The 27,795-nt window shown below is 40.2% G+C and overlaps 1 protein-coding gene across 2 annotated transcripts in view; it reads left to right on the forward strand.

Moving 5' to 3' along the window:
* The window catches only part of LOC134533053 (B-cell lymphoma/leukemia 11B), a 218,055-nt gene extending 199,637 nt beyond the window's left edge, over nt 1-18,418 (forward strand). For both annotated transcript variants that reach the window (XM_063370240.1, XM_063370239.1), the window contains one exon: nt 13,455-18,418. In XM_063370240.1, coding sequence (XP_063226310.1) covers nt 13,455-16,270 — 2,816 coding nt within the window. In that variant the 3' untranslated portion in view covers nt 16,271-18,418. The remainder of the gene's footprint in view (nt 1-13,454) is intronic.
* Nucleotides 18,419-27,795: the final 9,377 nt, after the last annotated feature.

Genomic DNA, 27,795 nt, shown 5'->3' on the forward strand with positions numbered 1-27,795 from the left:
GTGTCGCCCGGCTAATGGCTCTGCGGGCGCTGATGAGTATCACGACGCGCCAGGGGCCGCGCGGGAACACGTGCTCGTGAGGTCGCCCCCCCCCCCCCTCCACGGTTCACCCGCCACCCGCCACTCCGTCTTCGAGCCCGCGCCAGGGCCACGGCTTCCAGGGTCAAGTCCGAATAATCGCCCAACACAAATTTGAATCGGGCGATCACCCGGGTACACCTAGGTCTAACCAACTATTGCGTCATTTTTTGAGCAAGTTAGCTTAGGTTAGGGGCGCAAGAGTCACAAGCCTGTGCAGCCCGAGTCTCTCGCACGCTGGGTTAAGGTCCCCCCCCCCCCTCCCCGGCCTACCCGTGCACACGCGCGATGTGCAGAGCCTCAAAACTACTCAACATATCCAAGTGGGGTCTGTTTACGAAAATCCTTTAAGAATTAGCTGAGGGCAGAATAGTACTTTTGAGTTCGGATTAAGATTTTAAACCATATTTTATTAGAAGAGTTAAAATGTTTAAAAGTCGTGTTTTCAGAGTAATAATTGGGCATAAAAAAACCGGTACAGATTCTTGAAAGCACATAAGAGACTTGCATTACACTTTTTACCTTCATTTCTATGCCGTATAATGAAATTTCGCAGTAGCCCAATGGAAGACGAGAAGAAGACTGCGCGCCGGTTCACAGCCTTGCGCTCAGAGGCGACACCGCGCTAGAAGCACCAGCGAGCGTCGCACTTATCATCCCGCCTCACTGACTAGACGGACCCCTTAACCGACACGTCACATCTGGACACGGTGCTTGCATGTCCTGTATTGCCCATATTTTGGCATGCAAGCATGGAATAAGCAGAAAACTTTTAACATAGGCCTATACAAGAACAATTTCTGTAAGACATAGTTCTGACATCGGAGCCGCTTTGCAGTCACGATTATGCGAGCTCAAGCTTCCCCTCCCCCCAAGTGAGGGGCGTGGGTGGGAGGGTGTGCCCCCCAGGAAAAGGGGGAGGAGGGGCCCGTGACCTGTGAGGGCATCGTCGGCGGCGGGGGGCGATGACGCCAGCCGGCGGGGCAGGGCGTGCCGGATGTGGCGGGTCCGCGACTTCCGGTCCGCGCGACACAGAAGAGCTCCTCCCAGCCCCGGAGCTGAGCATGTGCGGCGTCCCGTCTGACGGTACACGGCGTTTGGCGGGAGTGATTGCGCGAACGGGAAGGAGGTCGCATGAAACGTGAACGTGTAACCACGGTGCTGCCATCTGTGGCAGATGGTGCGAACCAAAACTCACAAAGCTGAAAGGAATCCTCATAGTATTTAGTGTTTAATGCATTTTAACAAGATGGGCAATGTTTTAATGAAATTCTTTGTCGAAAATCAGGTCCGAAGCCGGGGTTTGGTATTTTAAAAAATATATTTATTCTTGGTATATTAACAAAGCATTCAAAAAATGGTTAACTATACAACAAGAACACTCTTATTTTGTCCACGTATGTGTTTACCTTTGTTTAGAACAAAGCATACAACATGGAAGTGGAATTACGTTAAAGTTGTTACGAAAATTCAGTTATTTAAAGTAACGAAGAATTTTTTTATTTGAGTTAAATTCATCGTTGAAAAGTCCGTACATATACTGTAATTTCTATCAGCGTGTGATCTGTTGTAACCCGTCCTTTTATAAGAATTGCCGGCAGTTACGTCCTTTGAACTGTTTTACTTTATGCTCCGGCTATAACAGGGTAAAATAAAAAAATTGGTTGCCATATCAGACAAATAAAACCACTTTTGAATTAAAATATGGCCGTTTGTAATACTTAGCTGCTGGAGTTATATTTATTAATAATTTAATATATTACTTATTCATTTACCATTTGGATTCTATCGTAATTCACGGTCTTACTATCCAATCAACTATCTCGCGCCTCCACAGGCCGATACGATTCCCGTGGTTCGGCGTTTACGCTTCAGGCCCCAGAACTGGATCAAAGACTAGACGATGCCTTTGGCCCTTCGGAGTCCGGACGCGTCTGTACGCCTTCGAAGCAGTCTTCAGACTCCCGTTTCTACTCGAAGAGGCTGGTTCAGTGGCCAGGACTCTCTCCCGTTCCACCAATCAGCACTCCTCGAAAACACCTAAGCCCCGCCCCCCGCACCCAAATATCATGTCTGTGGGCAGAGTTTTATTGTGACCTATTTGAATTTTTATATTTGTGACATTTGCACAGTGGTACGTAGATTTATTGGATCGGAATAATAATTATTTGTATGATATTTAAAAAAAAAAGCTTTTCATTTTATATTCGACTAGCCTTTAAATACAGCTTCCCCATTGGTCAGAAGGAAAGAAAGAGATCGTGTCAGTCACCCTGGCTGGTGCCGTTAGTTCCGGCGACCCCTCGCGAGCTGCAAGACGTCCCTCGACAAGGGATAACTTTAGAAGGCTTCCGTTCGCCAAGCTTCAGTGCGTCGTTTCAATAACTGAATATTTTAATAAAAACATATGATATACATTAAACACATTTATGATGACAAATAAAATTTAAAAAAAAAAATTGAAATAGACCTATCACAGTGTATAGGGACAACTATGTTGCAGGCACTGAAGCTCGTTCGCCAGCAACCTTGTAAAACTGTAATTGAACTATCCTGTTTCCGTGCCTCTGTTATTTTTTTTTTATTTCTTTGCGCGGGTAAACGTACAGAGGTGGCGAGGGGTAGGGCACACGGCCTCAGTGGGCCCCGAAGTCGCCCGAAGCGGGCTGGTATGGTGACGAAAGCCGCGTTTATTGCCCTGTCCGCTCGTGATCTCCCGGTCCGTGGCGCTTGTGGTGTCTTCCTGCTCCCTCGCGGCGGCTCCCTGTTTTCGCAACGCTTAGTGCTGGATTCGAAACAGCGCAACGGGCGCGACGCGACAGCAAAATATCGCGATATTGTTAACACGCTGTTCATACGTAAAAAAAAAAAAAAAAACATACGACAGTCATCAACGCTTGTAAGTTTCTTTTTTAACCGACACGTTTAATTCAAATTTAACATTTCATTTGAACAAAAAAAATTTCATAGATGTTACGAATATATAAAATAAGTAGACAGAACCTTAAAAAAAACACGTATTACAATAGTATTACCGACGCATCAGTACAGCCATATTTGGAAAACCAAAAATCTGAAGTTCATTTAAGTAACGTCGACTCCGCGACGCGATAGAAATATAAAATGCTATTTCTAGTCGGGAAGTCTGTCGCGTCCACCATTTCAGTGATGCTGAAGTCACGGATGTGTCGATTGGACGTGACAAGTGAGTGAGTCTTTCACTACACGCCAGAGATGTGTAACGTCTAACCTCGGAAAACGAGCAAATTCATGTGTTCTCATGTTGCAAATAAATTAAAATACGAAACTCATACACAAAATTTAACGTAGAATCTTCAGAATAATGCCAAGCGTGATAAATATACGAAAATTTTATTTTTGGCTACATTTCATGACGCGAATCATGCATAGTTTTCACACCAGCCTCTAGAATTCTTTGCCAGAGCAGCTGCGTCGACTATTGAATCATTTGATTAGCAGACAGACATTTTCAACGATATAATTAAACGGCTCCGATAAACGCGAAAAAGACTTGAAAAAAAAAATGAACCCCAGCTTACGACCTTATTTTCGACAAGGTATTTTTGACGTGACAACGTCTAATAAATCGAGGAACGCCGGCTGCACGCACGAAAAAGTGTCCCGTTACGCACCTTGTACCGTTACGCTGTGTCCCGTTACGCTCATTGTAATGTGTAATAAGAAATAATTTTTACGTCAAATGTACGTAAGAAAATGAATCTTTTTACTAGTATATTTTCAAGTATTTATTCTATTATTATTTAAAAAAAAGTAGCATCTGTCGGCGAGTGCAGTAATAATAGGTTATGTTAGATATTTGATTACAGTTTTTTTATATAAAACTTGTTCATGATTATATTTAAACTTTATAGCTAAACGCCAGTTTTTAAAATTAATTACAAATCATCTACACGTGAACTGTTTCGTCGAATGTTTATAAAGTGAAGTTAAAAGTTAATGTGGTTTCATTGCTTATTACAACAACAATTTCGGCAATAAAGGTTCATTATTCTTGCATTTTAAAAATCTGATTACTTGTATAATTTCAAGTATTTATTCTTTTATTATTAAAATAAAAATAATTCATTTTTATTCATAAAAGTATGCAATCATTTCATCAATGTTTTGTTATGACGTCACGTTAAACTATCGTCCGTAAACCGACTTTACAGACAACCAATTTTTTTTTTATTAAAATCCTGGCCATATTGTTGAAATTCATCATACAGTTAATGCTGCAAAAGTTTCCGTTTGGCTTTGTGAACGTTGGTTCGCTCCATCCACCACAAATGGCAGCAGCACCGTGGTTGCACGTGTGTGTTCCATGCGTCTTCCGTTCCGTTTTACGAAATTACAGCAAAAATATCGCGCTCATGGCATCGCACACAGCCGTAACCGCCGACCCCTTCTCGCCTCGAGGAAATACTCCTGCGGCCGGGCAATTGTTTCTTCTCCCCCCCTCCCCCGGGTCACCCATCTTCTCGTCAGACCCCGCGGCAAATAGAAACTTCCACGATCTCCGCTTCGTGCGCGCGGGTAGCGGGGCCCGGGGGGTGGGGGCGGGGTTGGGGTGGGTGGAATTAACTTCTGGCGGGTTCCCGAGCAAAACCCTCGGCCGGTCGTGAGCCAGGTTTCGCGCGGATGTCATTTCTCGCCGTCGCCGCGCGAACGGTTCTGGTCGGCCGACGGCGGCGGCGCGAGGCTAAGTCATCTCGTCTGGTCGACCCGCTTCCGCGGGGCGGCTCCCGTCAAAGGCTCCCGTCGAGAGCCGCCTGCTTCGCGCCGTTATGCACGGCACGTCTTCAGAAGCCAACGCGGAATTCAAATATGTATTTTTTTCTCGCTCGTTAAACACATGCGCGAGAACTCCTCCGAGTTCTAGATAAACTCTGCGGGCTCTTAAATTAGCCGAATTCGATTATGAGGTGGTACATAAACTATGCAAGAAGCATTCTAATGCTGAGTGTCTATCTAGGGTGGTTAATTCCATAGAATCACAATTTCTTTCTAAATAAGTACATTCTGTACTTGATCATGTTTACACTTTGGGAGCGTTAAAAATAAGTGAACTTTCTTGAAAATAAGTAATGATGATAAAATGTGAAATTAAATTAGATATAAATATAAATTGTTATTTTTAGTTGTTATAGTTATGTGACCAGAAGAAGTATAGATGGTATTATAACTGATAATGTGAATGTTCATTATGTTTTGTGGTTTGATTTGCTGTTGTAAATTGTGAAGTTGTTAAGGGTGATGGCGACTGTACTGATACTCTTGAAGGCAACGTCAACTGTATAGTATTGTCATATGATTAAGTATTGGGGATGGTAACAACTGTGATGATGGTGCCCTCCGTCCAAATCATTTGACTACTGGTACCCTGCCCGGTGGTTTGGAGGGTTGGGAACCACAGCGAAGGAACCTCGATGCAAGCACGCACTGACATTGCAGTTAGCTTGTCGCCGGGGTGGACTGAATTCGGTAATGAGTTTCCCCCCTTCTGCTTCTAAAATGCCTGGAAATCGACTCCAGATTTAGCGGTGAACGATCCCCGGAATACAAAGGAACCAAACGACGTACGTGACGTAACTAAGGGATGGCTGGTAAAACCTCCGGGTCATACGAGACTCCCCCCCCCTCAACCCAGCTGCTAGCCGAGGTAGAACCTACTCATCATTCCGGTCCGGTTGTCACGGAAATTTTGATCCGGTGTTGACAACAGAGGAGAACCCCCGAGGGCAGAGACGGAATTTTTTTTTACGTACACGCGTTTTTTAAAGAGCAAAATATTACTTTTTATTTTTTATTTTTGTACGTCGCGGTCCCTACCGGCGCATAAAAGCTTCCTCCTTATGGGTGACGAGTCCCGAAAGGTATTAGGAAAGACTCTGGTGCGACAGCGTCCGCGGTTCGCTGCCTTGATTGGAGAGGTCGAGGGGACCCCGCGCTTTTGTGGCGGGCGTGCGTCGTGATTGGACGGGTCAGAGTTGTGCGCGGGCGGCGACAATGCCTTCCGCTAGGCTGCGCCACAAGCAATCAGGGCGACTCTCCCGACCGCCAACTCGCGGAAACTCCAGCGTCCCAGCGGCAACCCCCGCCTTTTCATCCCTTCCTTTTTACCCCCCCCCCCCCACCCCCCTCGAACTCCTGTGCTTCCTCGCGCTTACTTCCACCAACTGCTTTTTTTTTATCCTCCGGGGACAACGCTAACAGGACAACGAGAGCTAGACTTCCGGAACGGCAAGTGGCGTGCGCGTCTGGAGATAATCCCGCGAGCCGCGCATGACCACATTTCCCGCAGGATTTATTTCACACCTGCCCCCAATTACCAGCCGCCACGATTATCTCGCGCGTTCTCTTCGCCCCAGGCTGGACTCGGCTGTTCTTTCGCACTCTCGGGCACACTGTGCCACCGAACCCTCAAGGCCCGGCCTCACCGCCCAACTCTCGCTTCCGATCCCCCGTAACGTTGAAGGGTTACAACGACGCCGGAAACGTCACTAGCGCAGCCACGAGCTGGACGACGTCAGTTATTTTAGTACAGAGCTGGTTTTAAAATGTGTGGGATGTGGGTCGTGATCAGCCAATCAGAATCGTGGTCGGCGAAAAAGGAAATTACGTGATTTTCCGTCTGAAATAATCTTGAAATTGGCGAATATCACGTTCGAAATTTAATAGGTTACAAAGATAAAAAAAAAAGATTGTTTTATGTAAAGAAATTTATATGTACAGTCGGTATTTGGTATGTATGACGTTGAAAAACTCCGACACCGTTTGACCGATCACCATGAAAGTTAGCATATATAAGAGTTTTTTCATGGATAATGTTTTTATGCTATCATTTTTTTTGTAACTCGCCACTAGATGACACTGCAGTGCATCAACTTCTACACTGTACAACCGATTTCTATGAAAATTGGTATACGTAGATATTTTAACACGGAGAATATTTTCGCGATATCCATATTTTGCTATTACTCGCCACCAGATGGCACTGCTGCGCATTAACTTCCAAACCGTTCAACCAATCGCCACGGGTAAACAGAAAATCATAGGTCATACACATACAAATAGCAATTGTGTGTCATTTCTCTATGTCCACCACACTGTCATTTAGCGCTATTCAATTTCCATTAACTCGCGGACAATATAACGTCCTGTGTTCAGCCCGGGAAACGCCGAGTACTGCAGCCTGTATAGCTGTAAAATGTAATCGATGCGCCCATAACTTATACATATGGCAGAACATTGTACTATATCCAAATACTGTTAACGTCAATCAGAATCGCAGTATGTAGTGGCCAATGTCTAAAGATGCCTGGCTTGTGGTTTCTAGCTATAGCCATGTCGAAGGCTAAGATTTTATCTACGTTTCGGTCAAACTTGCAGTCGCCATATTCAGGGTAGCAGTTTCCTACTGTAGGTAAAAGGAAGCCTACATTACAGCTCACGTAGTTTCGGTTCACTGCATGAATTTCCGAAGATTTCCGAAGTTTTGCGTTTTGGTATTAACGCCACTTCAGCCGCTAAATCAAAAGCATGTTGTGACTGACCTAACCTAACCTAACCCTTCGATTTTTTTTTAATTTCAATTTTTGAGAGAAATCCGAAGTTGCACGAACGTGGTAGGGAACCGAAACGACGTGAGTTGTAGGCTACCGTAGGTTAAAACCCACAAGCCAAGAAACTTGAACTATTAATGGTTTAAAATAACCCATATCAGAAGCTAAGATGCAAGTTACATGATACAGACTACATAGCGATGGGTACACCCGCGCCATTCCCGCTGAGTGTGGGTCCTGGCGCGCCTGGGTTTCCCCGGGGTGGTCCCGCGGCAGTCCTTGGAGGACCTCCGGGCAGGGCAGTCGCCGATCCTCCGTACCAAGAGCCGCCTCTCCTTTGGTCGCCCACCCCGGCGTTTACGACGGTCCGGGGAAGGCCGTGATGGAACGACGACGTCGGCCATTAGGGGGTCGGGACACCCCCGCATCAGCCGCGCAGCGGGATGGCCACGCCATGCAGATCCGACCCCCTTCCCCTCCCCCCTCGTGCCTCCTCGCCTGCCGCCAGCCCTCGCCACTTCCCTGCAAAGTGGTAACCGCTGTGCGGCAGCGCTCGCAAATGGACACTTAAATTGCGTTTCCTCCAGCCGCGATCCGGTCACGGGAATCACTTCCTGCATCCTCCTCTGGAAGAAAAAAATAATAAAAAAATATAAAAAAAGTCCCTCACCCCTACAAACTTCACCTCCCTAACACCCTGCTTTCTTCCACGTGCACCCCCCTGCTTCCTCATCCTCTCTTCAACGACCCAACCGCCAACTACCATGCCAATATTTTATAGATATTTTAACACAAACTTTCCTTATTGTGAAAATGGAAGAGGAGAGGAAATGTGCAAATACGGGTGGCTTGAATATTCTGCCCCTCCCCCTTTTTCCCCTTGCGACCATCAACCACCACGACCCCTTCCTCTCCTCCCCAAACACCCATTTCCTCCGTCAGCCCCGGACCTGCTACACTGTCAAAAGGCACAAACACTTGATTTTTCTCTAGAACGTTCTCGCATGTACATCAGAAGACTGATAATTTATAGTATTTATATATTTTTTTTAATTTTAAGTATTTCAATTTTTACATTCATCCCTCGTTAATTTTAATAAATCACATCTGCGCACCCTAAAAATGCGTTTCTCAACCTTCATCAGTCGTCATTTGCATTGCACAGCCATGTTTGACCTTGAATATTGTGTTGCAGAATCGTTACACCCGGAATCAATTGAGTTGCGAGGATGATAGAGCTATTAGTGATATAGGCCTCCCCTCACCCCTGCCTGAAAATGTGTTAAAATGAATCTTAGTAGAGTTTTCTTTTGTGTACCAAAAATATTTCGATATTTTAACACCAGAGAGGGTGTGAGTTTTTGTTTCAACATTGTGTTTTGTTTCAACACTGTGTTTATGGTATTCTTTCTATGGCGATTCGTTAGTAACGTTCTGGGGGAAAATGGCCCTAAAGATATTTGTATCAAGTATATATAAATATATGTAAAATTCACTCTAGTTGAAGAAACGATATTAAAGTGCATAAAAACGCCAAAGAATACCAATGACCCCACTACCTATAGACTGCATTTTAAAATATAAAAGGGCAGTGAAGAAAACAATGCTGAACAAAGCTAATTAACATAAAAATAGCCTTAGGACCCTAATGCACATTTACCTTGAACATCCAGATTGTTTTTTAAACCTCTGTAAGCAGTTTTTATCTTTGAAACATTGATCATTAGAAACAAAACGAGAAACCTGTAAAAAAAAATGCTCTTGGATTTTAGATCCCTATAATGCAAGAAAAATTATAAATACCTGTATTATAACAAATTTTATAGCAAGTTTCATAAAACTAGTATCCTTAATTTTTTTATAACTTGAGATTACTCTTTACTATGGCTATTTTAGTTTACCAAATATATTCCTGTGTAGTTTCACTGTCATAAAGTTTCATTTAGCACACCTATACGTTTTTTATGTCCCCCAAATTTTATGAAAGTGACTACATATGGGTTCTGTTTATACACGTGGGTTCGCCATCTTCCTGTGAAACTTTCGTTGCGTGATGCACGTGAACCGTAAAAATTCACGGTCATAATTTTTTTTGTAACTCGCCTAAAGAAGTAAAACTGTATAAAGAAGTATAACACAATGCAAAGTCTAGACTTGGGCCAATTTTTTGGTCGTTTAGCCAACATGGCTTAGATATGAAATAAAATATTTAAACAAATTGGTTGTCTTTAAAGTCGGTTTACGGACGATAGTTTAACGTGACAACTTCATAACAAAACATTGATGAAATGATTGCATATTTTTATGAATAATTGAATAATTTTAATTGAATTATCACTATTTTGTATGGATACAAAGGAGGAGTGAAATTAAATCTACAATTTGATTGATAAATTTACTTTTATTTGCACTCATTAATTCAAATATGTTTATTACTTTAACGAAGAAATTATTTTAGCTATAACTTTTATACATGTTTGCTATTTAACTTCCAATCTGTGTTATTCTTTTAAGGATAGGACGATGAGAGAAAAAGTAGGAAACGAATGGGAGTGTTTCAAGTTTAATGTGCCTCGAAAAAGTCAAATCGATGGTTTGTTCCAATCGAGTGGAAGAGAGATAGATGCGTCGCAAGCGTACAATGAGCGTAACGGGACACAGCGTAATGGGATAATGTGCGTTACGGGACACTTTTTCGTGCGTGCATATCGGCGTTCATCGATTTATTAGACGTTGTCACGTAAAAAAAAAAAACAGCTTCGCCCGGGTACCATGTTACGATGCGCACGTGGCCGCCCGCTGGTTTTGTTGCCCGGGAGGAAACGCGAACTCGTCACCGAACCACGGCGCTGAATCACGGCGCGGGGCCGAGGAGGGGTGTCATATTGCGAGCGGTCGCTAGACGGCGCCAGAACACACGCGTCCAGGAGGTGGGGGCAATAAGGACCCCCGGGTAAGGGGGGGGGGGTGGTTGGTGGGGGGAAGAAGGGGAAAACGGCTCGCGTTCCGCATCCCAAAGCGCGGAGGTACGAGCCTCTCCTAGGCACTCCCCCTTCCCCCTTTTTCTCATAGCGCACACCCCCGCATAACACGCACGCGATCCACATTTCCGAACCGCCCGCGCCGGCTGGGCGAGCCGGAGGCGGCGTCCCCCGCCTCCGGGACGAGGCCGGGGGCGGGCGCGATGTGTCGCGCGGGGACCCGAGGTCAGGCACCGTGTTCAGACAACTCCCCGGGGATAGCTGTTGCAGCTGAGGTTATGTGCAGTGCGTTCGAGATCGCGGCCACGCCCGCATCAGTTTTTTTTTTTTTGACGTGACAGCGTCTAATAAATCGATGAACGCCGGCTGCACGCACGAAAAAAGGGTCCCGTTACGCACATTGTCCCGTTACGCACATTGTCCCGTTACGCTCATTGTACGCTTGCGCCGCATCTATCTCTCTTCCACTCGATTGGAACAACCGTCGATTTTACTTTTTCGAGGCACATTAAACTTGAAACACTCCCATTCTTTTCCTACTTTTCCTATCATCGTCCTATCCTTAACAGAATAACACAGATTGGAAGAAGTTAAATAGCAAACATGTATAAAAGTTATAGTTAAAATAATCTCTTCGTTAAAGTAATAAACATATTTGAATTAATGAGTGCAAATAAAAGTAAATTTATCAATTAAATTGTAGATTTCATTTTACTCCTTCTTTGTATCCATACAGAATTTTGATAATTCAATAAAAATGATTCAATTTTATTTATAAAAGTATGTAATCATTTCATCAATGTTTTGTTATGACGTTGTCGCGTTAAACTATCGTCCGTAAACCGACTTTACAGACAACCAATTTTTTTTTCTTCAGGGTTTATCGAACTTACGTGTAGCTTTCTCGGGACTACCAAATTTTGAAATGTTGAAATTTTTATTTTCGCTAGAAAACAGGAAACAATATTCTGGTATCCGGGCGAACCCACATATAAACGCCCGGCAGCCGTGGTAATAATGCAATGGGCGGCCAAAAGTTTCCACAGCATGAATTCAGCCGATCGGTACAGGATTACAGAAAAAAAGCTACCAAAATTTTTAAATGCCTGAATAAACACCTATCACTGTTCACCACGAAATAAGAAAGGAATGGAGAACATTAACTGTTGTTAAAAAGAAACTGTTTACGACGTGTCATTAGCTTGTTTCCTTGGGGAAGCCTAACATTCACACGTTTGCTGCTACACTCCCGAAAAAAACGCGATGGAACAACTTCAGGATTTGGCTTCTGGGAAGAAAAGATATATATATATATATATATATATATATATATATATATATATATATCACAGTATTTGTTTTTCCGTAAACCTAACCAACCTTTACTTACGATAATATATTTACCTGCGATAAAAAAAAAAAATATTCTGACATGTAGCTGAGGATAAGTTAATATTATGTTTATTCTTCTCATTTGGTTGGTCGTGTCCTGGGTTTTTCGAAACTTATGAACAAAGCAATCGTTTTATTTTGTTAGACTCAACACACAGTGTACATTCGAGTAAGCGTAATTTGGTTCTGCGGCTACGGTCACATGTACGAATCCGTCCACTTCTCTACTTTCATTGGCTTATACGCTTCAGTCACACCACTAAGTTATTTAGTATTAAAATTATTGACCCAAAGGTTTACAAAATGCGGCGAATGAACGGTGGGCAACAAAATGTTATCCAAACAATTTTTTGTTGAAATTAAATAATTATTACATTTGATCCAATACAGTAATAATTGGAATGCTTATATTTACATATACATATATATTCTTTTTTCATAATTATGTATTCTAGGTTAAAAAAATTTCGTTGGAAACACAAACTTTTTTTATAGCAATAGTAGCAAACTTTCGTCATTAAGGACAATGTTACTCTTTTCTATGCTAAAGAAGTGGTTTTCACTTTATTATGATTGCATAATCAATTACTATAATTTTTTCACATGTTTATGTTCAATATGTAAACATTCATCTATTATTGTTATGTAGCCTACTCAGTTGTCAAAGATGTGATGTGCAAACAGATATAAAGTGAACAAGAACCTACTTCCTCCTCATCCCATAGATAGGATAGAATTTATGCTCACGAAAATTTTTTTTTTTTTTTTTTTAATTTTCCCGATTATGTTCAGAATAAGTAAGTTATTTTTCTTCTTTTTTCTTCAAACAGATTCTCGTTTTCTTATGTGTCACATTCTAGGCGCCATTTTATGTACATATTATTTGTCCATTAACTACTTGCTCTCTTACTTACTTATGCTTGCAGCGACATTGCTTGTCTGTGGGTCATATCTAACAAATATATATTGAGGTAAATAAATCGGTTTTATAGCGTACTTTCATTTGCCAATCAACAGTGTTGATTTCGTATGTCTTCCCGTGTCGGTATGATCTGTAACTGTTCACCTATAGGTTCCACGTCATGTTTCTGTACACTCGATGAATGCTTGTGATTAGTGAAAGTTTTCGTAGGAAAAACATTCGAAAAAAAAAATATTTTAACGATAGTTTAGTTGATAAATTCATTATATACACACAAGTAAAAAAAAATATGTAGTTAATACGGGTATGAATTTTAATGCCAGCATTATTTGTGTTTACAGTCAACTTTCTTAATATATAGAAATTACTTACACATTACATAGCCTTAGTTTAATATAAATTTAATTGATGGAGGGAAAGGTTTTATTTGACGAATCATGTGAAGAAGCGTGATGTAATGTGTATCTAATCGCGGGGGTGACCTGTCTGTCGCAGAGCCCAGCAACTACGTGTGTTCGACGTGCAAGCTGAGGCTGCACTCGGCCTGGAGGCTGGTGCAGCACGTGCAGAACACGCACGGCGTCAAGATCTACGTGGAGTCGTCGCCGTCGTCCAGCTCGACCGGCTCGTCGTCCTCGCCGTGCACCGCCTCGTCGCTCTCGCACGCCGGCAAGAACGGCAGCAGCGGCGCCAACAACCACTCCTCCTCGTCCACCTCGTCCTGCTCCGGGTCTTCCTCGTCGTCCTCCGGCCCCCAGGTCTCCCTGCCCCCCACCCGCCTCTCCATGCAGCCCCCTCCGCCCTCCTCGCTCGTCGACCCCCACCACTCCCTGCACGCCGCCGCCAACCCCTTCGGCGTGGGCGGCCTGCTCAGGATGCCGCTCGGCGACCGCCACCACCACCACCAGTTCCCGCCCACCTCCATGGCCGCGCCGCTGTCCAACCACATGCCGCACCACCCGCCCGCCCCGGGCCTCTTCACCCGGCCTTCTAGTCACCACGAGCACCACTTCCGCATGGAGCAGCTCGTGTCCGAGCAGTTCCGCCTCAACTCGCACCACGGCCTGGGGCTGGCGGCGGCCGCGGCGGCGGCTGCGGCGGCGGCGGCGGCAGGGGCGGTGCCCCCGCCGCACCCGCCCTTCCCCCCCGTCCCGGCCGAGCGCTCGCCCGGCCCGCTGCCCGCCGCGTCGACGGTCCCGCGGTCCGCGACCGCCGCGACGCCCGCACACGCGCTCTCCCTGGAGCCGCAGCTGGACTTCTACTCGCAGAGGCTGCGGCAGCTGGCCGGCACCACGAGTCCCGGCGCCGCCAACGGCAACTCCTCGCCCTCCCCCAGGAAGCCCATCCTCACGCCCCCGTTCACGAGCCCCACCAGCACGATCCCTCCCCTGAGTGCGGCGACCACCCCGATCCTCATGAACAATAACAACAACAACAACAACATCAACAACAACAACAGCGGCTCCAATTCCAACAACAGCCACAGGCCGGAGTCCCTGTCCTCGCCCGAGAAGCAGTCTCCTCTGTCGGACCCGGTGAACAGCTCGGCAGCGCTGACGGTCACCCCGCGCTCGGCGTCCACGCCCCCCGGGAACCTCAAGCCCACGGACTTCTCGCGAGGGGCGACGGACCTGTCCCCCGGCCAAGGGGAGGAGAGGACGAGGGCCTGCGAGTTCTGCGGCAAGACGTTCCGCTTCCTCAGCAACCTGATCGTGCACCGGCGCACGCACACGGGCGAGAAGCCCTACAAGTGCTCGGTGTGCAACCACGCGTGCACCCAGAGCTCCAAGCTGAAGCGGCACATGAAGATACATCGGCGAGCGCTGCGGGGAAACGGGGGGGCCGGTGGCGAACTAGGGACTGCTGCGAACAATACCACTGGGGGCAGTGCCAATTCGACACCGGACAATATCTTAAATACTGGTTCAGTGGACACTCTCGATGATGACCTGGACGACGATCTGGACGACGATGACGAGGACGAGGATGACGAGGAAGAGGATGAAGAGGAGGATGAGGACATGGAGCTCGAGGATGAGGACGGCGACGACGATGACGACGACGACGACGAAGGCGGCGATGCCCCTGAAGATCTCACGACCAAGTCGACGTCTTCGACCCCACCGAACAATAACGGCTCGGGTGACACGAACAACAAACCCACCACCCCCAGGCCCACTCCGGCACCCACGCCTCTCGAAAAGCTAGCGTCCTCGGGTGGTTCGCTGGTCGGGGAGTTCATGGACAAATTCGGCCTCACAAACATTCAGCAGTACAGTGAAGCCTATAAGCAGGCTCTGCAGGAATCCGTGGTAAGTCCTCACCACCTGCACTTGAACCACAAAGACGACCCACTCCACAGATCACCCATCATCTCAGATAATAACAATGCAGTGAAAATAGAATCTCACATGTCAAAAAACTTGGAAAACGGAATCCTGGACAAATCGGCGGCAGCCATGAGATTCCGTGAAGAGTTTGCAAAAAACATCATAGCCGCCGGACAGCCGCCCCTCGACCTGATCGGTGCCCCTCACGGGTTGTTCGGATCCGGAACAACGTTCGACAACCCGTTCGAGGCCGCGAACAAGCGCATGAAGCTGGAGCTGGAGAACCACCACCACCACCACTCCAACCACCACGCCACGTCGCTCGGTCGAGGGTCGGTTGTCAGCAACGACAGGGACAGCTTGTACGCCGGTCTGTGGCTGCCCGCCATGGCGGCAGCCCACCACAGAGACCACATCTTCGGCGGGGACACGGCGGCGGCGATGGACCTGCTCGCCAACCGCTCCTCCAAGTCGATGGAGAGCGCCCTCCTCAAGGCGGCGGGCAACAACTGCTCCAAGACGGGACCCAGCGCGTCGTCCCTGGCCGCCGCCGCCGCCGCCGCAGCGGCGCTCAACCTGGGGCTGCCCTCTCCCGGCAGCCAGCTGTCCATGAAGAAGGACAGCAAGCGCAACGACACGTGCGAGTACTGCGGCAAAGTGTTCAAGAACTGCAGCAACCTGACGGTGCACCGCAGGTCGCACACGGGCGAGAAGCCCTACAAGTGCGAGTTGTGTTCCTACGCGTGCGCGCAGAGCTCCAAGCTCACCAGACACATGAAGACGCACGGCCGGCTCGGCAAGGACGTGTACCGCTGTCGGTTCTGCGAGATGCCCTTCTCCGTGCCGTCCACGCTCGAGAAGCACATGCGCAAGTGCGTGGTGAACCAGAACAGTAAGGTGGGCGGCGGTCACATGCTGCCCGTCTACATCAAGGACGACACCGAGGACTCCAGCGTGTCAGCCTCCAAGGACGGCACATGACTCTTCCCTTGGGGAGGATTTCGGCACCTCCCGCTGCAGAGCATCTACTGACTCGAAGCCACGCCCCCTCCGAGGGCGCCGTGGACTTACGACCCTGTCTTCGGCTGCATGCCGTTCCGCAGATAGGCCGACGTCAGCACGACATAGCACTGCGATACCCCCTAACTGTCAACCCTCTGCTCATACCGCAAATTACATTCACAAGATGACTTAAATTGAGATATCTGACGGAGATTTATATCATATTAAGCTAGGTTCAGGATCCGGCTTCCAAATGTTATTAGCTATGCATTGTTGGTTTTTTATTTTTATATATAGAATGGGGATAATCACACGTGCTTTAAAATGCGTGTGATTAATAAATTAGTATATTTGTTAACACATGATAGATCATGTTTAACACAAACGTACATCTTTAAATAATTAAGAATATAATCTGTACGTTGTTTAAGATTATCCTACTACTTACATGAGATAAAAAAATTATGTTTTTGTCAGTTATTAAGACGGAAGGAAAATATTAGTAAGGCTACTAGTTTATTAATAAAACTGATTTACTTGAATCACAGTGCATTGGTGTACAGATTCGCGCGTATTATTTTAATGCTGAAATATTTGTGTAATTTTTATAGCACTCATTATTGTTATCTCAAATGTGATTTCCAGTCATGAGCAAGGTGTTGAAATAACAACTCAGAACCCAAAAACTTTATTGTAGCTCCGTTAAGGCACATTAAGGCGAGCAAAATTCCTTTATCAAGTGAGCCAGCGTATAACTGGTTGTGTAACTAAAATATTGTACCACCGAATAAGTGAAGACAGTTGTAAAGAATTCATAATGTATACAAACTATAAATAAATACTTCTTGTACTAACTATATCATGGTGGGAAACGTTAATACTGAAATTCTGTTTTGTGGTTCCATAAACATGTTTTTTCACTACGAATATACCCTTTTTAGGCAGTAGCATAGCATTATTGTTGGAGGTTTGATTTAGCCAGCAGAAATGAATTTTTTTTTAAACTGTGATTATACATAATTAAGGTCCTCTAGAACTTGAGCCGGCAAACAATAAACTTACAGTTTCACAACTATAGCCCTTGCTGGTATATTTCCTAATTATATCGGTTTTCTTTTCCTCGTTACAATGAAAACATTCATCTACAGTTGTATTTATCGATATTAAATTGGTTTTACTATGAATTTATTCGTAGGTAGACATATTGATTTTATCCTTTCAAGAAGTTAATTTGTTTACAGACACTGCTATAGTTTTTGACTCTTAAGTTTATCTTAATTCGGCTCAGCAAGTTTCTAACTAACCCATAAGCTATGCGGTATAGTTTCAAATTTGTGCTCAAATAATAGATGCTTTGAAAACCATGTGTTTGTGGGTATAGGAATGGAAAATATTATTTTATTTCTGTGGTGTAAATTATTTATTGGATATGATTGTAAGGATTTAGATAATTTAAACTAAACAACTAAAGCTACTGAAATTTTAGCTTATTTTATTATACATACATTTTTGTAATCCAAAATTATACAATAAAATGTTTTATATGTATGAGTAATGCAATACATAACTGACTCATGCAGTACCCGAGAATTGGCGAACATACAATTAATGACTAATAACCGGCAGAAATGTTTGTGTTTGCATAATGTGACTGAAGCCTTAGATTATGCCTATTTTGTGATTGCAAATTGCAACTTTCAGTCTCAGAATGGACTTTCTGAATTTGACAGAATATGCTAGCTTGAAGGTAATCCAAAACAACTATAGTCTAAATGTTCTTCGGTAACTATCCCTTAACAAGGTTTATCATAAGGTACATTTAAATACTATAGGCTTTTGTCGTGAATTGTTGCCTGTAGTTTCAGGATATATAAAATTTAAGACATGGTATTAAATAGCATTCTTATTCAAATGTATAAACAAAAATAATGTTTTCATAAAATGTAAAATTGCAACAAAATACTTCTTTCATTCTAATTTTATTTGTTATTTAATCACACAAAAATTACCGGATAAAATTTATCTTGAAGCCATATAATTGCAATGTAAGGTAATCTTTTTCGTAAAGTTACACTTTTAATGAGGGTAAGTAGAGTTTTTATTTCGACTGTTCTGTTTTTTGGATGAACATTTATAACGTAATCACAATAAACTACATAATTTATCTTCATAAATGTTAATGTCATATTTTTTTGACGTTATTTAATAAATAATATATAAATGTAATTTTAACAATACATATAATATTAAACTTTGAAATATTTAAAACATTTTTAAAAATTTGTATTTAATGTTTTTTGTGATAGAATATTACAACTCTAAAACAAAGTTGTGTTAATACAAATAGAGGTTTCAGTTAGCAAATCTTTTTGAACTCTTGAACTGCGTTATTTTAATAACTTTCTTTGAAGGGGGGAAAATGTTTTGTCCCCCTTGATTTGTTCTTTCTTATGTTTATTCATATTTTCATCACACGTTAATTTTGTTAATGAGTTATTCATCGTTAAAGTAGTTAAATTTTTTTTGAAAACAATAATGCTTGTGATAACAAACATAAGTAAAAAAAAGTAAGCATACGTAATAAGTATCAAGTTCTCATGTCTTGTGTTTTAAAATATATATATACATACTAACGAGTACTGCTCATGACAAGAATTTTCTGTCTTAAACAACGTTCAAAGCTTTTTTTCTCATGAGACAACACAAACAGATTTTGTTTAGAAGCCACACGCCAATGAGCTACATATAGATATCCACGTGAAAAGCACTAAACACTCCAATCTATTATTGCGACATAGAATGTTTGACCCTGCGCTTTATTTACTGTCATAGAATTGAATTATACGAATGTATTATCCTCATGAACGCCTTTCTGGAAAAAATTCTCTTAATGATGGTGGAATTCGCATCAAAATCAATTGTGCAGTTTGAAAGAAGTTAGCGAACAAACAGACAGTCGCGGATAGAGACAAATATTTTAAACTGTACGTGTTATTGAGCTTCACGAAGCCCGCGGAACGATTAGGTTAGTTCACTAACTGTCCCGGGGTGTATCGATGCACGATCGGTACGGGTCACTTCTTGTGTGTTCGCCAGTTGTGTGTTCGCGACGTTCCAGCTGCGTGGGTCAGTTACGGAACGCTTTTTTTACTCTTCCGCTTCGGTCTGAAGCGTTCAGTTGCGTCGTCATCGCGGTCGAGGTGATGGGCGTGGTCTCGGGCGGAGTAGGGCTCTGTGGATAGTGTCGGGGTGCGCTGACTTGGGCCGGGTGAATGCGAGGGCCATCCAGTGGGGATCGTCCTCTTCCTATCATTGTGTGATTGTGACTGTACTGGAGCTCGCGTGTTTTCTGTCAACTTTCTCACTGATTTCCTATTTCATTATTTTTTCTTTTCTAGGAAAGAAAAAAAAAGTTTGTTATTGATGGAACTAAAGCCAAAGCAAATTAAATAATTCACTCATACCATTATTGAATCATTTATTGTAGATGTTATAAATAGTATTATTATTATTATTATTATTTGTTTTCGTCTTGTTTATGCTCATGTAAATTTTTTGACGCATAATCAGTGATTTTTTTTTTGGATGGTATAAAGAGGGCCAGTTGAACTTAAGTTAAGATGTTGTATGTTCTTAATGTTTTATGGCAAACTAATGTAAACGTTATGCAATGTTGTTCGCTACTTTAAAATTTGTAAATTTTGACTTTTATGTGATTGAAGGTGGATAGAAGCATGATTTTAAGACTTGTGTTTTATTTTATAAAGACTGAGTAAATGGGAATATATTCAGTGATGGTTTCCTCTATGTGTAAAAAAATGTGAAAACTTATATAACAAACCTTCCTCGCCTAGCCTGCGTAACTCACTTACCTGTGTTTACCTGATCCATTGAAACTTCCTTCCTACTAATTGCAATCTATTATATAAATTATTCTTTTTTAAGTCATGAAACATTTAACACTATTGATGGAATACGAATAAACAGTAATTCTTTGTTTTAATGATAACATTCTTGATAGTTATATTAACTACAAAAATTATTATCTTAAAGAATTTTACTATTAAAATGTTTTGTCTGAAAAAAATTAAAGTTATTTCACAGCTTTAATTATTTTAGAGACATGAGAAATTAAACTTACAGCACATCTTAATTTATTATTATTCGTTTTTTAAATAGTACTGCCTAACTCGTAGATGAAGATGACCTTCTTGCAATAAAATACTTTTAAACAGGATCTCATTTACATTGCACAAAAATTAAATATCTGGGTATATTTCTCACAACATACAAATATTTCTTAGAAAAAATTGAGTACATAAACCACTTAAACTAACACTGATGCTATGTAAAACAAAGTACTTAATTCTTGTATAAAGTAATACAACCGTTTTAGCTATAGTCACCAAAATGTTAGTGATAATAGGTAACACAATCAACTCCATTTTCATTAATAAAAAAAATTTTCTGTGTTCTAAATTTTTAGTTTTAAATCTCTATTTACTGAAATATTTATCCAAACAGAGAATTTTTCAAATATATGCAAATTTACTGTTGCTGTCAAATAAATTGTTCATTTACACAGAAGGTTTATATTCTAGGGAAAATCGTTTCAATTCTAATAATTTCCAGAAACACAACAATTTACATTCTAGTATCCGTCTCTCGTTTTTCAAGGCCGATTTTCATAACATAGTCATGAGGAAAATTGGTTGGGACAATAATTTAGGTAACAGACGCAGCCAACTTGTGTGATAATTTCTTAAAGGGTCCGTCTACCTTTAAAGCAATATCCAAAAACGACTTAGGCACTCTAAGTGCCTAGTTGTCTAAGCGCAAGGGAAATAACTGATGTGCTCTCATTTTATCATGCCACTATGCGAATTTTATCAACAACTCTGTAATTTAAGTCTTAGGGAAATTGTTTTCCTTTGTTAATCATTTAAATTAATACTCCTCAGACATAAAAAAAATTCTTACGTTATACATCTGACTTGGTATGGTGAGGGTTTTTCGTTTTATCGAATAACAAAGGTTTTTTTAAATCCTGAAATATTTTAATTCTGTAAAATCGTGTAATCATTCATTTCAAAAACTACAGTGTAACTTCGCACCAGAAAGACGGGTCACTTAAATATTGCTTCACTTGGCTGCATTCTCAGTGTCAACTTTAACAGGTTTCTAAAAAAAACTTTCAGACTTTCATAATCCACATTAAAGTTAAATCATGCGTGGTTTTCAAAGTGTGTTACCAATTAAAATTTATGTCATATTCCATATAATTATTTTATATACTAACTGTAGGCCCCGTTTTTCCTCCCACATGAAATAAATCGCATGGGATTGATTGTAACCTAACCATTAACAAAAATTATTTCTTCCCTTATATGTCAGTGACTGTTATTGACGTAACTTTATATTACACACATTCCCATAATCAGCATTTCAGGCTGACGTGAAGGTTATGCACTTCATGAAAGCCTGTTCAGATAAGACTGGATGTTAGATGTGCCAAGATTCACTGGAAAAACAAATATACGAAAGGAAGAAAGTGTTTATATCTATCCTCAAGTATTCCAGAAAAGACAATATAATTTTAATGTAGGCTGTTATTTTGACTTGAATAAAAACTGTCCAATTTTTATTTGTGTATGTTATTTATGATCGTATCTTCCATTTACGAAATAAGAGTACAAAAGAAATATACATGTTCATTAAAAATCAATTTATTAGAAACAAATATTGGAAATTCCAGCTCTTTATTTTGCTTATTAAATTGAAGTAAGAATTGGTTTTAAAATCAAGTGTGTGTGAAATTGTCAAAATTATCTAGTTCATCAACCTAAGCAATTAAATAGTACGAATTGACGGGTTTGTATATTTGTGAATATTACAGTATAAATAAGGCAATTATTTTAACGAATCATAAAAAAACTATATTGTAATCATCTATAAGCGCTGTTGGTTAAAAAAACTTATATTCCTAAAGCCATTCTCAAATATTTGAATTATTATTATGTCTCTAAAATTGCTATTCCTCTGACTTAATTATTCCGAATTTTTACACATAGCCTATTCGTCTTAAAAAAATAATTTTTTAAGTAGCACTTTATAGCACATAATAATTCTAAAAGCAATAAAATGTTGATTTTTCAGTATGTAAAAAATTTCTGGTGTTCTACTTTGTTACGAAGTTTTCGCACAACGCAACGTTTACTGTTTCCTTACGTCGATTAAAAACAAACATTTCCTTTGATCCTTCGTCTGGTGATTATTTTTATACTAGTAATATTACAGGGTAAAATAATTATAGACAAAATTGAACACTCATATTAGGAGATGATATGTTTTGGCTAGAAAATTTAAAAGAATAATGGCTAAAATTTTAATGAGAAACTTCAGGGTATTTTTTTGTGAATAAAGTGTGGTTTATACATATGCAGTGGTTGAAATAGTTAGTAAACAGCAGACAGTTTTAGTGTACGTGTGAAGTTTAAATCCTGGTTGCAAAACGAATTTAAATAGACCATGAATATAATGTAGAGAAGTTGTAAAAATGCCTAACGTTATGCATGTAAACAGTTTCTATAATTATAAAATAGATTTTTTCAACAAAAATGTGTGGAGAAAAAGTTATTACAATAATTCTTGTTCTAGAATATGTCATAAATGTCAACAGAGAATGGCAGAGTTGTAAATAATTACGTATAATAATCAAAACCATTGATTCAACCAATCTTTCACTAAAAATTGCTTGCTTACATAACTTATACGAATATATACTAAGTAAGTAAACAGTTAAGTGTTAGATTTCATTTTTTAATTGTCAAAAATATATTGTCATCATATTATGTTAGAACTGTAGCAGTTTCTGTAATTTTGCTCAATTTATAGGTTGGTTATTTTAATGTTTTTTACACCTGGATGTGTTATTTTGTCTCATAATTATTTTTCAAAAACTAGCCATGCGTGTTTTTTTAATAAAATAGTTACTATCGTTATCGTACACTATTCACGACAAAATAATTATGAGCAATGTATAGCGACATGCAGAAGGTTTAAATTACCAATACATTTTAATGTTTATTTCTTTGTTTGCATAATCTGGTTTTAAGTGTAATGCGCAGTTTTGTTTATTTCTGCAGCACTATAGGTTAACAGTGCAAGTAGTAAACTAATTACATAACCATGTTTTCATAAAATTAAAGTCTTTTGAACACAAGATTGGTTGAAACTGTAAAATATAAATTTTCTGCCAAGATTCCATAATGTGACAATTCATTGAAACAGACTCATATCTACCCAATACTAAACATGTTGGTCATAAATTACGTATGTGAAAAGTTAGAATGTATTTAAGACACTCATTTATTATAATTTCATTAAGTACAACTTGTTTATATTTCAGCACATATATTAACACAGTTTATATTTATTCCATCGGCAAGAGTATAGCGTGGATTCTAATGTGTTGAAATAATAGTTTTATTATTAAACAAAATAAAAAATTAAGTTTTATACATCTTTATTATATTGGTGAAGTGAGTTGTGGAATTAAAATTGTTATTTATTGTGTGGTTGGCTATAAGTTCTGTGGAGTGAGGAGTTCTGAAAAGGACAGAACCCCAAGACTATGTATCTCATACCACAGTTTTATTTTACCTCTCGTCGCGTTGTGCCAGACTGTATTATTTATTTGTACGTGTGTGGAGAGAGTGAAGAAGAGTGTGTGCTTGTTCTGGCATCGGAAGCGTGTGGAATAATGTGCTGTGTATAAACAAATTAAAAACACTTAAGTTGTTCACTTGTGTTGTTTGTTCCCGCAATGCCGTTCACCTCTCTTTCACAAGGTCAGCATTTATTAAGTTAGTTTTTGCAGCCCTGTGACGCTGAGATTCTGGCATATGCCTCACAGTTAATCTCTCGGTGCGTTCATTTAATAGAAATAAACTGACCAAAGATAGTTATCAAATTTGATCATGCACCTAAAACTGAAGTTTGATATTTATAACATACAATGTTACGAATTTTAATTAATGTAAATTATTGCTGTTTGTAAGTATATGATTTTTATAGGTTTTTTTTACAGTTGAACCAAATACATATATAACTTAAAAATGTTTACTGCGATTTTCTGAGAATAAATAATCGCATGCATTCCTTGATGCACCTTCACAATGGCAGAAATCCAAGAAATGCAAGAAATAAACCATTATTATTTTTATAAGTGTTTTATCCTTTTAAATTGATTAAATGTACAAATATGAATAAATTGAGCATAATAATGGTATATTTTTGTTGGTAACAATCACAAAGTTTTACATGTTTGACGCAGAAATGCGTGTTTTTAGGCATACGTCTAGTAAGTTTTAGAACCTACGTCCAAAAAGAGCGTTTGCAGTTTTTTTCCCCCTTCGTCGTTAGTTTCTCTATCAAGTGTTCAATCAATACAGGTTTTGTATTTGTTTCGGCCACATGAAAATTTATAAATTATTTCATTTAATTTGTATTCACTGAAAATTAATGGATATGAATTGTAACAAATGTCGGAAATAAACACACTGAATTTTATAGCCACTATGTACATAATTCTTTGGAAATACGTTAGGTACGGATTATTTGCGTAAGTCAAGCTGAACATGTTACCCACATTTAATTTGATATATTTCTTGCCACGCTTAAAAACTTTTTAAAATTATTTATTATTGAAATAAAGTTGTAACGTTGTTGTGGGTTACAGGGTATTTATAAGGCCATCCCTAATTTCATTGCTGCTGCTACACCTTTAACATCGTCACCAGGGATGACTACATCATGTGGTTGAAATTTTTCGTTAGACAGCGATGTCATCAAACCCTGGCAAATGCGACCAACGCCACAGTAAATTATGGGAGGGCTCCGTCTCGACTCTTGGAAAAGAACCGTTCCAGCATTCCTAAAATACTTCGAGGGATCAAAAACAAAATCTTAATTATTTAGCTCGAATTTAAATCAATTTTGCCAACGTCTGCACGCAGAAAAAAAAAGTACTTTTACAAAAGAATCCTTGGGAAACGAGTATCCTAGAAATATTTTATAATACCACCAGAAAGATATTATAACTTTGTACAACACATGCCTATGGTTATTCTTGCATATATTAAATACGTTTTTTCGAGATAATACTAAGTATTTCTTAGGAAAATTAACTAATAATTTTATATTTTAATTTAGGTTACATTCGAATGTTTTTTTTCAAACCATCAAAAAGATGATCGAATATTAAAAATTGGACCTTTACTTTGTTTTATCATGTTTACATTATATGCGCAGTTAATACGGAAAGCTAATCATAAAACAGTTTAAAATTATCTTTCAACTATTGGAGGTACTGTAACAACACAACGGTTAAGAATCCGAATCCAGTATTACTGCGAACACTATTTTTTTTAGTTTCACTGTTGTTTTCATTTAAATGTATAATTTTTCCAATATATCTGTAATTTTGAAAGAATACATATATTCCATTTACAAAATATATATATTAAAGTGAAAAATAGTGCATTACATGACTGGCCATATCAGCAAAACAAACTTCATCCGCTCCGGTGGAAACAGAACATCACCATAACGATTATATATATATATATATATATATATATACACAAATTCCGTAGTTATGCAAGCTATCTTGGTCCCTAAACGTTTTCTAATCCCTGCCCATTACGTACATCCTGACAGGACGGAGCGACAAACCTGCCAACTGGATAGGATCCGGTCAGCTTCCTCAACAATAAGGCCCTAACGGAAACCGATAGTAATACGTTGATAATATTTTTGATCATCAAGCCTAGTATTGAAGTATATATTACCTCGCGTCAGCTTATTACAACATTTTTATAAAATTATGCATATAATGTTTACAAAAAAGAAGGCATTTTTAAGACTGACATAGCATGAATTCCGTTAGATAATTATTTTTCTTAAATTAAAAAAAGAGGATGTATTTTTGACAGTTTGCACACACCTGGTTTATCGAAACGTGATTAAAAATGTGTCTTACAAGTGTACAGTCTTAACTGCCCGTAAACTTTTGAAACTAGCTTTGAAAAAATACAAGTGGCAGTTAACTGGGATGTGCATTTCTGACGGAATTTATAGTTGGTGAGTCAGAGGTGCCAGATTCAATACTCAACCGGGTCAATGTATTTCACACTCGTGGATAATTTGCTTCCTGGGCTTAAGACAGGATGTGGAGTTGTACCTTCACCACCAACATGAAGTGTTCTATTTTGGGTGATGATAGGTAAGCTTTTACAACCCCTGGTAATACCAACCACAAAGGTAGTGATGCACGTTGAGAATTAAAATGTGTCTACTACAACCCTAGTTTAACACATAAATTTTTTAATACAAAATAAAAAAACGTTTGGTTTTCAAACCTCCCGAAATAAATTCCTGTATCCGCCACAGACGCTAAGAAACGAGCATCATAACCAACCATCATTATCATCATCATCATCATCATCATCATCATCATAATGTTTATACTGAAATAAGTCGACAGTATTTAAAGAAAATAAGTTCCTCGACTGAACATCAAATAACCTCGATGTTTGGAAGTGGTATCTATGTTAATTTTCTAGACAATATGACCATTGATAAAATATTTAGCGTGAAAATTATTATTGATTTCAAACAATGAAACAATTTCGCCTTGCTTGACGCATGTTTACAGGCGCAAGGATATCGAAAGTGGGTCCTAACCATTGCTCCTGGAAATGTTTATTGAGTCCTCAAGCAGCTTTAGTTGCCTTATAAACTAAATTAGCGTTGCTTAGAAATAATAATTTTTAATTCGTTGGGCCCGTGTCTGAACAAAGATCCTTCTTCGTCGACAATTAAACCTCATTGCTTTACTTCTTTCCGTGTTCTCGCCAGTCCGTGTGTTTGTTTGTCAAACAGTTCGCAAACGTAAACGTTCAAGAATTTAGACTTACTAACAGCCAAAAACATTATTAAATTCCAAGTGTCGCTGTTTTAGACTCTGAGTAAAGACCCAGTCATTACTATTTAAATGTGGCGCTGAGCCCAATGATGCTGGTAAGTGACCGCATACATGAAGAAAGTTGTGGTTTTATCATAATTTAAGCACAACATGGTTACAGTGTATATTTTAGCAACAAAATATTTACGTCAGTATGAACTACGATGGGTATGACCTAAAAAAACGATTTTCAACAGAACGAATGTCTTATCGGGAAAATCGTTTCTCTCTGTGATGCTGCCCATTTCTAAACCCCTCTCCCTAGTGATAAAAAAACTTTTCTTTAATTTTATCTTGATAAATAGTTGCTTGAAATATCTTGTTTGTTTTATTATGTTTTTTTAAATTATAGTTTATTTTTTCTCGATTATTATATTTTTATATTTTTTAAATACAAGCTCTTAATTAGGCCCTAAATGGCATCCCGCATTGTAATAACAAAGGACTGACCTCATTTATATTTTTGATAATTTATAAG

Source organism: Bacillus rossius, chromosome 6 (genome assembly GCF_032445375.1).
Source record: "Bacillus rossius redtenbacheri isolate Brsri chromosome 6, Brsri_v3, whole genome shotgun sequence".
Lineage (NCBI taxonomy): Eukaryota > Metazoa > Arthropoda > Insecta > Phasmatodea > Bacillidae > Bacillus > Bacillus rossius.